The 14,074-nt window shown below is 49.0% G+C and overlaps 1 protein-coding gene across 8 annotated transcripts in view; it reads left to right on the top strand.

Moving 5' to 3' along the window:
- Positions 1 to 14,074, top strand: part of ANKRD11 (ankyrin repeat domain 11) — a 248,048-nt gene that overhangs the window by 220,135 nt on the left and 13,839 nt on the right. For 6 of the 8 annotated variants that reach the window (XR_012906623.2, XM_075939838.2, XM_075939839.2 and 3 more), the window contains 4 exons: positions 8,516 to 8,686; positions 9,814 to 10,017; positions 12,076 to 12,218; positions 12,704 to 12,851. Coding sequence is in view for 7 of the 8 variants with exons in the window: in XM_075939838.2 (XP_075795953.1) it covers positions 8,516 to 8,686; positions 9,814 to 10,017; positions 12,076 to 12,218; positions 12,704 to 12,851 (666 nt within the window). In the remaining variant the exon portion in view is untranslated. Of the gene's footprint in view, positions 1 to 7,883; positions 7,981 to 8,515; positions 8,687 to 9,813; positions 10,018 to 12,075; positions 12,219 to 12,703; positions 12,852 to 14,074 lie in introns of all 8 variants that reach the window. The other 2 variants (XM_075939842.2, XM_075939843.2) reach the window with 1 other exon arrangement.

Here is a 14,074-nt window from a genome sequence, read left to right as displayed (position 1 = left end):
GGGCACGTTGGAATGCTGGCCTGGGTCCTCGTAATGGCCGGCTTTTTGATAATCTAATGCCCTAGAAAATGTTTGACACAGGTATTGCATACCGCTATGGGCGAGTCTCACGCTGACTCCCACTTCCTGCTCTTAACTCTGCTTCAGGATTCTGCATCTTCAGCTCTGGCCTTGAAGCCTAGCAGGACTGGGCAGGACACTGTAATACTGCCAGTCTTTTCTGGTCTGTTTATTGTGCACCTGGGAATTGAACCCCGGTCTCTTACACAGTATTGCAGACCACTTGATCCAGGGTCAGCAACCTCTGGCATGTGAGCCGATTTTGTGGGGCACACAGCCTAACCTGCTGCTGGTGCCCTTCCCTGTCAGTAGGTTAGGTTGCACGCACAGTAGCTGTGCTCTCAGAGGTGGTCCATCTGCGGCCCAAGGCCCTGCGGGAGCTGGCCAATAGCCTGGCTCACAGCCTGCACAAGAAGGTGCTGCGCCCGCCACCCTGGCCATCAGCAGCCCTGAGGGAGTGGGCGAGGTGCAGGGCGACCCCTGCTCAGCTGCCCCCTGTGCCAGCGGCTGCTGCACTGAGCCTGCCATGAGACACAAAAACAAGTAAGTGCCCCCGCCCCACTCCCTCGTGCTCAGTCCCCCACCTGTTCACTCATCCACCACCACCACTCCTCCTGGCCAGACAACATGGCTGCTCCTGCTCCTTGGCCAGACGCCCTACTCCCAGCCTGCTCCTGTACGCTACCACCCGCCCAAATCTCACCCAGTCCTACATTCCATCTCCTGCCTCGATCCTGCATCCCCATCCCTATTCCACCAGTTGGCAGCCCTATCCCACACACTAAACCCCTCCTTTTTGTCCCCACCCCAGAGCCTAAAGGGGTTCACAAAATCCACTAACTCCGGAACCCCAGAAAAGTAAATCTGGCTGATGGGAAACCCCGAACCTAAGTCCTCCCTCTCCCTTCTCTTCCGCTCACCCCATGGGGCTGTAGCACCAGAAGAGTGAGGTGTGTCAGCCGGGGACCACAGCAGTGAGGGTTGGGGGGGGCGGGGTTGAGGAAATATTTTGCTTCTCACTTGTGTGGTCTCCAGCTTATTTTGCTGTGAATCAGTGACCCCCAAACCCAAAAAGGTTCCCCACACCTGCATAAATAACGAAAACATTGAAACCTTCTCTGTTGGACATAAATTCATATTTTACTTTATTGAAAATGAATTTTGATAAACTAACATGAGAGTTAAAATGCTTCATCTATTTAAAAATGTAAATTAAAGCGTTCTCCCCAGCTGCAGCACTAGCAAAATGGCTCAGGTGTAATTCACCATGAGTTTCCATTAGCAACTGGTGGTCCATGGAAAGGTTTGCATTGAGCCAGGTGGTCCACAGGGTGCATGGTGAAGAGAGCCCCCTTCCTCCCAGGAGAGCGGTACGGCCCAGGGCAGGAGGGTTAAATCTTGGCACGCTACTTCAGAAAGGTTGCTGACCCGTGACTTACTGGTTAGTAACCCTGTTTTCAAGAATTTTAACAACCATCATGAAGCTTGCTGGGGATTCTCAAGCGTGGTATGCAATACATGTTTTAAGCAAAGTAGAATGGGTTTTGAAACTACACATTTCCTTCCTGTTGTGTAAACGTTTTGTGGATTAGGTAACTGATTTATACGAAAGGCAGTATCCAGTTGGTTAAACAGCCATTCTCAACCTGCAGTCTGCGGGCCACTTTCAGTCTAATCAGGACTAGGGAGCAGTAACTGGTAAGCGTCTTAGGGGTTACCAGTTAACCAGCAGCTCAGCCAGGCGGGAGCAGTTCCTCACTCGCCCACAGCGTGGGGGGCCTGGTCTGGCTGGAGCAGCCCCATACCCGCACCACAATGCAGCTAGCCTGGCCAGAGCAGCCTGGGGAATCCTGTGTAAGTGGTTTACAGGTTAAACATCTCTAATCAAGACACATCCGCCAGCCATGTGACATCCTCAGGGCCACGTGGGTACAAGTGGATGCATCTTACAATGGCATGTGGGTTGAGAAGCCTGCTTTAAAACTACTGATGCTTCTTTGAGAGCTGTCCTTGTGGATGCTTCATTCCAGGCCGTGGTGCTTCCTTGTGCCTTTGCGCCTTAGAGAGTTTTGCAGCAGTTCCCATGCAGGTGAGGCACACATCACACCTGCCTTGTGCACCATTGGTGCTTCAACTAGCACACTCATGACCCTGACTTCGATTCCCTCTCAGCTGGCCCTGGACTGAGACAGAACTCAGCAGTCCCATCGAAACCCTTGTTTCAAATAGTAGAGCTTGCATAAATGAGTGAGTTCGGATAGTTTCGACAAGTTACTGTTCCGCTATTAGAATTATGTCTGTTGTTAAAAAGAAAATAATTTTCCATTCTTTAGTACGGTTAGTGTTAGGCTAGGCAAATGCCTCCTTCACCAGGATTTAAAAGATGCCCGACATACGGAAAGATGTTGCCTGGCACACTCACTGAATTTGTTGCTTCGGGAATCTCTCCTTCCCCAGTGCCCACTCTGACGAGCTGGAGGCTCGGGCACAAAGGGCTAGAGATCTGAGACCTGAAATTCACCTTGATGAAGTCCTTAGGACCAGCCTCCGATTCAGGCTAAGAAACTTCTTCCCAGCAGAGGTCACTGGTACCATCACTGCCTAGGTTGCCTAAGACCAAAAAAACCCAGCAAAAACCATTACCTTCCTCATCTCAGAGAGAGCATGCAAACACAAGACTGGCGCTGATCAGTTGCTGTCATTGGTGCTGGCCACACCACAGCATGGCACCTCCGGCACTGTCCGTGAGGTGTCACCACTGGAATCTAGCATCCCAGTGCCAAGTCAAAAGGCTCCAAACCGCTTGCCTCTGCCACAGCACCGTGGGCAGGTCTCAAGGAGACAGCACGAGAAACTGCTCCCATCTTTGCACCGCAGTCTGATGCTGCTAGCGTGTCAGCACCAACACAAACTGCACACTACTCAGCACACCACATCTCCAGTGCCATCAGCACCTTGCTCTGCAGCACTGAGACTCTGGGCACCGAGCCTTTTCCTGCTTCACAAGGATTTCTTGGGCTCCTCGATCCCAACGCCTGCTTTCTTAGGCACCGGTGTCTCACCAGGGCCAGCAGTGTTGCAGACAGCTATCTCCAGTAGGGTCAGTTTTCAATGATGAAGATGAAGAGGTTAAAGGTACATTCAGTAACACTGAACAGCAGGTGCCTCAGCCCACACAGGAAAGACACGGATCCTCCCCCTTTTGAGTCTGTAGCAACTGAGACATGGAAGGACCCCATGGCAGAGGATACGGCTCACGACACCTTGCTAATTCATCCTCATCGGATGAGACAATTATGTCTTGGCCACCACTATAAATAACTATAATAACTGACCAAGACTTATTCCAAAGAGTGTCTAGCAGGCTTAAAATTGCTCTGGAGGAAGTGCTGGAAACTCAAAATGGCTTCACAGATATCTTGCAGACATCTTCCTCCTCTAAGAAGCATTGCTAATCAATGGGGCAAGCATGGAATCTGCCCCAAGACCATGTGGCAAACTCCTGCAGAAGGGAAGACAGAAAATATTACATTTCCTCAAAGGGATCAAAATTTCTCTTTGTACAGCCAGCACGGTTAGGGGGAAACAGCAAACCAAAGAGGCAAACAGCACTTTCGATCCGCCTCTTTCACTGCAGGGTGTAAGAGGTCAGACCCTTTTGGCTGCAAAGTATACTCTTCACCAATTTAGAGTGGCAAATTATGTGGCACTACCTGCAAAGATGACCACAGGAACTATGCCAATTTATGACATTTGTAATGAGATTCTAGAGGAAAAGAAGCAACAATTCAAATCTCTGGTCTCTGAAAGACAAATGATGGCACGCCAGGCTTTACAGGCCTCACTAAATGCTGCTGGCATGGCTGCCAGGTTAATCACTACAGCTGTTGTCATGTGACAAGCCTCATGGTTTAACTCCTCAGCATTCCCATGAGAGATACAAAATACAGATCTCCCTTTCGACAGAGGAAAAATCAGTCACCTCCAAAACCAATGACAACTGTACACAGTGAAGGATTTGCCAGCCACTCTCCGGTCCTTTGGCATTCACACACCTGCCTCCAGGAGGAGACAATACAAGTATCAACCATATAAGAAGAGTAGATGACAGACAGACAGCAACACCAGAGAGACCTTACGAACAACACTAACAATGACAGACCGCAACAATGACACCCTCACCCACCAGCCACATATCAACCCACTTTCTCTAATAAACAAATGTAAAAGCCTGGGTGAAGATCTGGAAGGCCTCTCCCATGTTCCAATGCTTACCCAATCCACCCAGTTATTTGGAGATCACTTGCTCCCATTCTGTTTGAAATGAGCAGGCCTCACCACAGACAAATTGGCCCTTGAAGTCATCCAGATGGGCTATATCATTCCTTACCTGCCTTTACACCCTACCCCCACATCCTCATCCCTCTTCAGGGACCCCTCTCTCAAACATTTGCTACACCAAAAGGCAGATCATCCTCCACATAGGGGTAGTGCAGCTTGTTCCTGGGTGGGGTGGCAACCTGTCGCCAACCTCGGGCGACTGAACACGGTTGTGAGAAAACAAAGGTTCATGATGGTCACCTTCACAACAGTAATTGTTCATTACTTCACACATCCACAACATTGCTGGATTAGGAGGACCAGTTTTCAGCTCTCAACCTGTAGGATGCTCATTTCCATGTTATGAGACAGCCTGTCCACAGGTGTTTTCTAAGGTCTACTTTGGACAGAGACCACTGGCAGTTTCAGCTTGTCAGTAGCACCTTGTGTTCTCTCAAAGCTCCTCATGGTCACAAAAGCACTCTTCTGAAAACAAGACGTAATATTATTTCCTTACCCGGATAACTGTCTCTTGAAGTCACACAGTTCATCAGATGCCATTTGCTCTACCCAAGTGACAACAGATTGTCTGAATACAAGCAAGCACAAAGAAATCAACCAAAGCATCGACTCAACAGCTGGAATGTATTGGTGCTTACCTTGACTCAAGGCCAGCAAAGGTGTTGTTTCTACAAGACAAGTTTGATGGGATCAAGACCCTCATCTTCACAGTATGGAACAGCCCATAGGCCAGCACCCTGCAGTTGTTGGACCATAGGACAGCATGCATATTTCTCATCAAACACAGGTTAAACATTTTCCATCAGATGATCCCGACAGATGTCTCCTTCATTGGGTGGGGAGCACCCAGACAACATCTCACTGCTCAAGGATTATGGTCTACAGCTTAGACAAGGCTACACAAACCTGCTAGAACTCTGTGCTGGCCAGTGCCTGCCTCCGCTTCCTGCCATTCATAAGAAATCAAAACATAGAAATAATGACCCACAACATCACTTGCATGTTTTCCATAACAAGCCAGGAGCAGCCTGATCCCATTTCCTGTGTACCAAGAATGTGGGACTCTGGAATTGGTGCATCTGACACAATATCTGTATCTCAGCTTCTGTCTGCCTGGATGACAGCACAATCAGCAGACGAACTCTGCAGATGCGTTCCCTGCAACCACAAAGAGAATTAAACAGGGCGATACTGGAATGCGTATTCTGGAAGGGATGTTCCCCACAAATAGATCTATTCACGACTGCGTGCAACACCAAGTGTCCGATGTTCGACTCCAGAGCAGTTGGTGGGGGACGTATTCCTGACCAGTGGGAACACAAACCTGCTCTCTGCATTCCCCCTAATAGCACCACTCTCCGGAGTAGTACAGAAAATAAAGGTCAACAACGCCAGCGTCATTCTGATAAACTCCCAGTCAATGAGCCAGCCTTGGCTGGAGCAATTGTGCAATCCAGCCCAGGAGTCCTGGCAGGCCGGGGGCGGGAGGGGGTTGGAAGGTTGTCCATTCCCATCCCCCAAGCCCTGTCCCTTCCCACCACCACCCCAGGTTTTCCTCTTCCATCCCACTCCACGTGTGTGACTCATGCAGGCGCTGCTGCAAAACTTGAAGGTGCAGGGATGCACCATTATCTGGAGTGGAGCAGCCACAGTGGGAGACATCTCAAAGAACCTCAGTTACTGCAAAAGATGAGTAACCTTCTCATGTCGAGTGGGAGGACAGTCTCGTACTAGATGGCTTCGTGGGTGTCAGGTGTCAGAGAGCTGCTACAGGATGAAAGCTGAAAGTATGTAACATTGAATGTAAGTAAATGTGCCGAGGTAGATGTGAAGGGTGGTTCCTATCCTTGTGGAATAGGATCTTTCCAGACTTGCTGTCTTAGAGCCCCCCCCTTTTCAGCTTTCACTACACTTGCTCGCAGGAATCCTCAGCTAACACTGACTCGCAGGGTATCACTGTCCAGCCAGCTGCAGGGGTTAAGAAGGGTATTTCCTTAGTTAAACAGACTTTTCCACCTCGCTTTATCTTGTGTGTCAAAATTGGAAGAAATGTTGCTCCATTGAGAAGTGAGTACGGTCAGTTAAGCAGTGCATGTGCTATTTAACCAGCAGAGCTGTGGGCAATTCATCAGGGGCTTTACATTTTTATTTCAAGATGGCACTGCAACTAAGCACTTCTTCAATGCTCAGATTTCTGAAGTAGAATCTCACTAGCATGAATTCAGCATAACATTTGAGGACAGTTTGTGAGGATACAGCTGTGGGAACAGTTTGTCTGCATCTGCCAGATATTTGCTGGGTTTTATCTGCTTTGTCTATAAATGGCCCTTTATTGGTCTTTAGCAGTTTGGCTTACATTATACATGTACTCCACTTCTTATCTGTTTAAAAGCACTGAAGTATGCTAATTGTTCCTATGTCTATGGAGAGTCCCTGTCTTCTCCTCTCCCCCTTGTTTTTTGTTTGCTTGGTTGTTTGTTGTTGTTGTTTGTGTTCTTCCACTGTGGCTCAAGGACAGTGTTGGAGTTTATATTTTGGTTTTGTGGCAGTTTATTTTAGTATTTATCTCCATGGAATTGATGTCTCTTTCCATTGCTACTTTTTGTATTATTATTATTTTTGACAGAAAGCAAACAAAATCAACTGGGGCATTTCAGCCAGGCAAATCTAATTTTTATTCTTAAGCTATCACATTGAGATCATAAACTCAAACCCCACCTCTCCATCTGAGGGACTCTGTGTGTTGCATACTGCTCTACAGGACCAACAGAGAGCGCACAGTCAGACTGCTAACAGAAGTGTCGGTACGGGGCGGGGAAATGAACAGGCGTAAGTGTTAATTCTGGCTGTATGTGAAAAAAATCAGTGCTTGCGAAGGGAAAATCAGAGAACTGCTGGAGGGAAGCTGTATATTCAGAGAGGCAGCGTCCGTGTGAGCTGAAAAGAGTGAGTGAAATACCAAATCTCGTAATACGTGGCAGGGTTTAGTTCTCTCTAGGATGTAATGCTTGCTGGTGAGAGCGGTGATGGGGGATGCGGGGAGAGGCCTGGATTTAGCCTTGTCCTTGCACCATTGGCTGTGCACACATTGTAGGCCACAAACAAACATTGGCTCTGGGCAGCACCCTCACTCCTCCAGCAGGAGTTGTCTGCAGTCAGACCAGTTAGTTACTGGGACCAGAAACCTGTTCTTAAAAGTTCCCCTCTCCCAGCTTGTTGGCTTCCCAGAGGTAGGCATGGGAAGGGACTCCGCTGGCTACAGAGGTGATCTAGGGCAATGCTGTGAATGGAAAGTCCCCCGGGCAGACGGACAGTCTGCTGTGATGCTGGCAGGAGGGCGCCCGGCACGCACCGTGTCCACGTGGGGATTGGAACGATTCCGACGAGGAATACATCCCCTGCTGTAGCCGAAGGAGATGAGATGGCGACATGTCAGAGCTGTTACAGTGTGTCTTGTTAGCACTTTCTGTTGCTGCTTTTAGATGCCTCCAGTTCAGTCCATGCTGTGGTGGTATAAGGCTGGTACGCTCCTCGAAGCACCATGGCATGAAATGGAGGTTCCTAGAAGCAAGATGGAAGGTACAGTACTGACAGCTGGGCTCCGTGTGCGTTTACACCCTCCCCCTTGTGCTGCTGTGTGGAGGGTGGGGGAGAAGAGAATCTAAGCATTACGAATACTGTGAGGAACCGGCCAGGCGGCCAGCAAAGTGACCCGAGGCAGGTGATGCCAAGGTAAGGTACCCCCCACTCTGCTATTCCAGTCTGTCTAGGTGTGTGCTTCAGTGCCATGGCTTGTCATGGTTCTGAATGAGGGTATCTGTCCAAGAGCGCGTGCTGGCAAACGCCAGTGCTTCTAACTCTGTTTTTTCCCACCAGTGGCTTCATTGTGCTCTGTAAGGTACCAACATGAATGATCAGACAGTTATCTGGCTTAATCATCTAAATGTAAAATGATAGTTGTTGCTCTACATTTACATCAGCCATGCGAAGGAGACTGACACGAATGGGGAGCAATGTTATTAGCACTTGTCTGACAAATGAATGTGCATTTCAGGGTGGAAATGTCCACAGCATGAAACCTTCCCCTTCCCTTTCTGTCTCTCTTGCCTCACAGAAAAGCAGGGTCCAGAACGGAAGAGGATTAAAAAGGAGCCTGCCACTAGGAAGCCTGGCTTGCTGTTTGGAATGGGGCTTTCGGGGATCAGGGCTGGGTACCCACTCTCTGAGCGCCAGCAAGTCGCCCTGCTTATGCAGATGACAGCAGAAGAGTCTGCAAATAGCCCAGGTGAGAACAGAAAGCGTGTTTCTGCTTGAAGGCGTGGGAGGATGTGTCAGAGCCCAATGTAATGGGACTCGGAATGCTTCTGCTTCTCCGTAAACAGCAGCCACAGTCACAGAATAAAAAGGTTGAGAGTGTGTATCAGGAAGAGTTGGGAGCGTAGTTCTTCTGCTGGAAATAAATGTAGGGGTTGCAAATGCTTCACTCCTGCCAGATATTCCATCTTCCCATAGTACCGCGTCATGCAGGCTATCCCTCCCTGCCCCAGCTTAGACAAATGCCCCTTTATTGCATTCTGAAATTATACAATAATGTTGGACAGATAGGGGCAGAAGGCATTAGATGCTCTTTAGTTAGCACTAAAAATCTCAGAACTCAATTAGTTGCTGGGATCACTAGCATAAATCAGAGCTCCAAGTTTTCTGCTAAGTTAGTATGTTGATTGAGTAATTAAATGTTTTTGTGAGTAAACGGGGGAGCGTGAGTATTTTTGGGATTCTTAAATGCTCCTGATGTAAAAGAACTAGACTCTGCAAATCATGGTGTATTGTAATTTTAATTACAGCGTAGTTAGTGATTTTAACGTGGAATTAATATTACAATATGCTGTACTTTCTGTTGCCAGTATGGCCTGCTATGCGTATCCTTCTATGTCTCATATGCAGAATGGCCTCGTATTTTGTTGCTGTCATTCTTAATGTGAATCTAGTTTCATGTCACTATCACTTTCTAGTAAGTGCATTTCAGAATATTCAGAGCTTTTCCCAAGAAGTATGGACTATCCTTCCAAGGCAGCTAGCCCCTCACATGTACGTGGGACGGCTACTGTGTCACTTCTCCTCAAAAGTCAGACTTGGGTCTGAAGAGACACTTTGTGGTGGATTGTCTATAATCTGTCCAGGGGTTACTACGCCATTCTCCAGTCTGTGCTTCAGCACAGCCTACAATTTATGACTATTCTACCTAGCCAAGGTTTCCTCTGTCTCCACATCTAGTTCAGAGGATTGGTTACCTCTGCCTTGCAGACTGCTTCAGTGAGGCTGCTGGATTAAAAATATTGCAACAGCTCCCTCTGAGGGCTCTGATATTCCTTCCAATGCAGTTCTTCACGGTTTTTTTTTTCCTCCATGCAGTAGATACAACACCAAAGCATCCCTCTCAGTCTACAGTGTGTCAGAAGGGAACTCCTAACTCTGCCTCCAAAACCAAAGATAAAGTAAATAAGAGAAATGAGCGTGGAGAGACTCGGCTGCATAGAGCTGCCATCCGAGGAGATGCCCGGCGCATCAAGGAACTCATCATTGAGGGTGCAGATGTCAACGTTAAAGACTTTGCAGGTAGCAAGCCCAGCTACAATTCAGTGATTTGTATTGATAAGCCAGGCACCCACAGTGCAGTCAGTGGATCTATATGTTGTGTCCAGTAGCTGACCTCACCTTTAATAAATATAGCAGTAGCCAGGCCACATCGGATCAAGAGTCCATGGAGTCCATGTCCATCCTCAAGTGGCCAGTACCAGACGCTCCAGAAGAAGGGGCAAGAAACAATGTAATCGACAATAAAAATGACCTTTGCCTAGGAAATCTGACCCCAGGCATGCATGCCTTGTGGCAGGAATTGTGGCCCTAGGGGAGTTCGGTGGAGTGGGGAATCTCCACATGTGGTGCTCCATTTTGGTGCGAGCAGAGTCCACCCAGAGGAGGACTGTCGTGCTTGCACGTCGTACAGCCTCATGAAAGATGAGGGCAGGTGCAGTGACTTGCTTCATTTGAGAAATACTCCGTGTGTCCCAGTGAAGCCCTCAGACAGATGAAGTTTGGGTAACCTTGTGGTTATAAATAGGGCTGGGAGCTAAGCTTGCCCGGCATTTCCAATTACAAGATTCTGTTTTCAGTTGCTTATTACAACTTAATCAGATTGGTGCTGAAGTTCTCCATGTCAGGTATTTGCCTGAGGCTGGAATTTGGGTTTGGGGTTTGTTTCTAGGTGCATCTGTCTCTAAGGATGAGATTGAGGGGAATACGTTATTCTGCACATACTAAAAAAAGTTGCTAATCCCCAAAACGGCCCAAGTTGGGCCGTGCTGAGAACAGGGAGCTTGTCTCTCCCTCTGCTGGTGTAAGGCGGCATGGAGGTGGAACCCATTTCATTCCAATAAAATAAAAATTCACTGAAGCCCATGACCTGTCCCTGATTTTCCCAAAAAGAGTCGTGACAAAATGGTGCTGTGGAAGGGAGGGTTGAATCCCGAGGAAAGGGGAGGGATGACGCTCGAGCCCCGGAAAGGAGGGGTGCAGCTCTCCTCGCCCCTGGTGGCTGGAAGATGTCACAGTGGTCTCTAAAAGTCATGGAATCACCGACACTCTTAAGCTCCATGACACAAATTTCCCCTTCATCATAATTATCCGCACCGAAGGGCTGAAGGAAGGTGGCCCGGAGAACCATTTCCTGGCTTTCGAGTGCTTGCCCCGTGACCCCAGCATTCGTTATGAAGTGGTGTTGGGGTATAAGAAGTGGAAGTGAGACTCTTTCAGCCCGTGTGCTCAGTCTGTGTTCTAGAGTGGCTTCGTTTTGAAAATTGCCAGTAGCCAGAACCCTTTTTGAATGGTACTAATGGAGGGTTTTACAGAGCTCACCCAGTGCTGTCAGCAGCATACCCAAGGAGTGAACACGTCTGCTGAGAAACTTCCAGGCAGATTCTGCTTAGAAATCAGTCTGCTTCCCATGTAGGGTAGAAATATTTTACATTTCTTTCCCTCCGTCTTTAGTGGTGTGGTTTAGCTTTTCTTTCTGCAGAGTTCATCTGCTTCCACCCGTAGTCCCTTCCAGAAGTCATGGTCCTGTTTGGGATGTTACAGTTGCTTGCTGTGGAAATGTTGCAAACAGTCTATATGCTCCGAATTCAGCGAGGGGACACGGCGTATGAACAGATGAATGCAAACCCCATTCCTGAGCGGGTGATAGTGTTCCTGTTATCGGAGAGTTAAAAGAGAGAGACACTATTAAACCTAAGGAGGCCCGAGCTCCCTGAGAGATCCGTTGCCCTTCAGTTTCATTCACTAAGTGTTCTCTGCCTTTGGAGCTCACTGAGCGAAGTGATAGTTCTGCTGGACAATTGGCTATAGCACATGGACGCAAATACCAGGTGTTGGACTGGCAAAAAAAAAAAAAAAAAGTTTCTTTCCAAAGCAGAACTGCTGGTGTCTGGGCAGACAGTCTTGGCCACTTAGGTCCGTCCTGCCATGCAGCGTGCTGGCTGGTTAGAAGAGCTGTGTCAGCTATTGGAGATGGAGGCAAGCTGCCGTATTAGCGCAGCTTCTGTTTAGGTTACTTTGTGACATAATGATCTATGGTGAAATTAGTTGCCCATGTCATGAGTGTTTGTGTGCTTGCAGGCTGGACAGCATTGCACGAGGCATGTAACCGGGGTTACTATGATGTTGCAAAGCAATTGCTTGCTGCCGGCGCAGAAGTCAACACAAAGGGGTTGGATGACGACACCCCGCTGCATGATGCAGCTAATAATGGGCATTTCAAGGTTGGTTCTTGCTGGATTTAGTAGCCATATCGTAGTGATTCGTTACAGATAAACCAGGGTGATTTTCCGATGCTTCGGTTCGTATCGGTGTAGGCAGTTGCTATTTCTTTCACTGCACTGACAGGCATGTTGCATCCTTCCAGGTACGAATCTTTCTCCCGCCCCCCATGCTATTAAATGTTGTTCTAGTTTTTCCCCTTTGTATCACAAGACCTTGGAATTGGAGGAGGGCACTTGCTACCAGAGGACAGGTTTGCATTTCTTTCCTCCCACCCCCCCATCTGTCCTGCCCTTTTCTCTGTCCCTCTTTTCAGTCAGTGTCCATGTCTCTGGGTGACAGAGGGTGGGGTGGCCAGCTAGCTCTGATCTCGAACAAACCTCGTTTCTGCTCGTCTGCCTGAACCACCCACCAAAGCGATGGGAACAGAAACGTCTTCCTTCGAAACGGAACCATCCTGAGACTTGGACGTTTTTCTTGTTTTTAGGTGGTAAAATTGTTGTTACACTATGGAGGGAACCCTCATCAAAGCAACAGGAAGGGAGAGACGCCTTTAAAAGTTGCTAATTCACCCACCATGGTGAACCTGCTCCTGGGAAAGACCACCTATTCCTCTAGTGAGGAGAGCTCAACAGGTGAGGTGCTGACCCATGTGGGTGTTGGGATAATGAGCTATCGCCATAGGGCAGGGGTGGGCGATAATTTTTGACTGGGGGCCACTTCAGACATTTCTGAAATGTTCCGGCCCCAGGCTGCCGGAAGGGGCGGGGCTGGAAACACTTCTGTGCTTCATCACCCACAGACCCTGATTGGCCTGGGGGTAGGGGAGCATGCAAAGTCTTTGCTTTCCCCCTCCCTCCCCCCCAAGAGAACTGCCAGCTGTTCTGAACAGCTGGTGGTTCCCTCTAGGTGCCCTGTCCCTGGCGGTGGGAGGAAACATCGCATGCTCCCCCCTGCCTCCAGGTCAGTCAGGGCCCAGGAGAGGGGGAGCGTGCACAGTCTGCTGCCCCTGCCTTGCAACGGAGAGCATGCTTAGAGTCACCCACCAGCTGAGCAGCGGCTGGCAGTTGACTTTAAACTTTGTGTGCTTCCTCCTGCCCCCAAGCTCTGATTGGCCAGGGGCAGGGGAGCAGAAGGGCCTCCATAGGCCAGATCAACCCTCTTGGTGAGTCAGCTCTGGCCCGCCAAGGCCCTTTTGCCCACCCCTGCCATGGGGCAACCTGCTACCACAAAAGCATTAAAATGCACAGAAGTGATCGTCTCTCCCAAATGCCTGCATGCTACTGCAATGCCACGACACGAGTCAGCCATGCTTAGAAAAGCTGCCCTGTGCTCAGAGAACTCTGCCACTCCTCCCAGAAAGTTCAGCCATAGGAGTCTACAGCTGAGGTCATAGCCATAGGAGTCTACAGCAGCTGTAGGGGGGGCGGGGGAGAGCAGGCCATCCTGTAACTGGGTTCCATATCACTCAGGGTTCAAAGACTGGCACCAGCATTTTGAAGTTCTCATGCACCTGTTCTGGGTTCATTACAGCCAGCCCCCCGGAAGGAAAGGGAGCAGTATCCAAGCAGTTACTAAATGGCTTTAGTCTAGCTTGGAGGTGATAGTTATGGCTAATAGCTGCAAAGCCTACACTGGATGGGCAGCTTCTTAGTCAGTGGTAGTTTGACAGGCATTGCATGCCACTGCCTCTCCCTGGGAATCCTGGCCAAACTGTGCTCATGCCAAGTGCTTCCAAAGGGGTATTTTCAATGGCGTCCTATGTCGTTTTGAAGCGGTTTGGGTGTTCTTTCCAAAGGAAAGTTAAACTCACTCCGTAGGCTCTGCAAAGGTGGCCGTTGTGTTCAGCGTGTGGGGT

This window comes from Pelodiscus sinensis, chromosome 12 (genome assembly GCF_052426305.1).
Source record: "Pelodiscus sinensis isolate ZL-2025 chromosome 12, ASM5242630v1, whole genome shotgun sequence".
Taxonomy (NCBI): domain Eukaryota; kingdom Metazoa; phylum Chordata; order Testudines; family Trionychidae; genus Pelodiscus; species Pelodiscus sinensis.
This window is presented reverse-complemented; position numbering and strand designations above follow the sequence as displayed.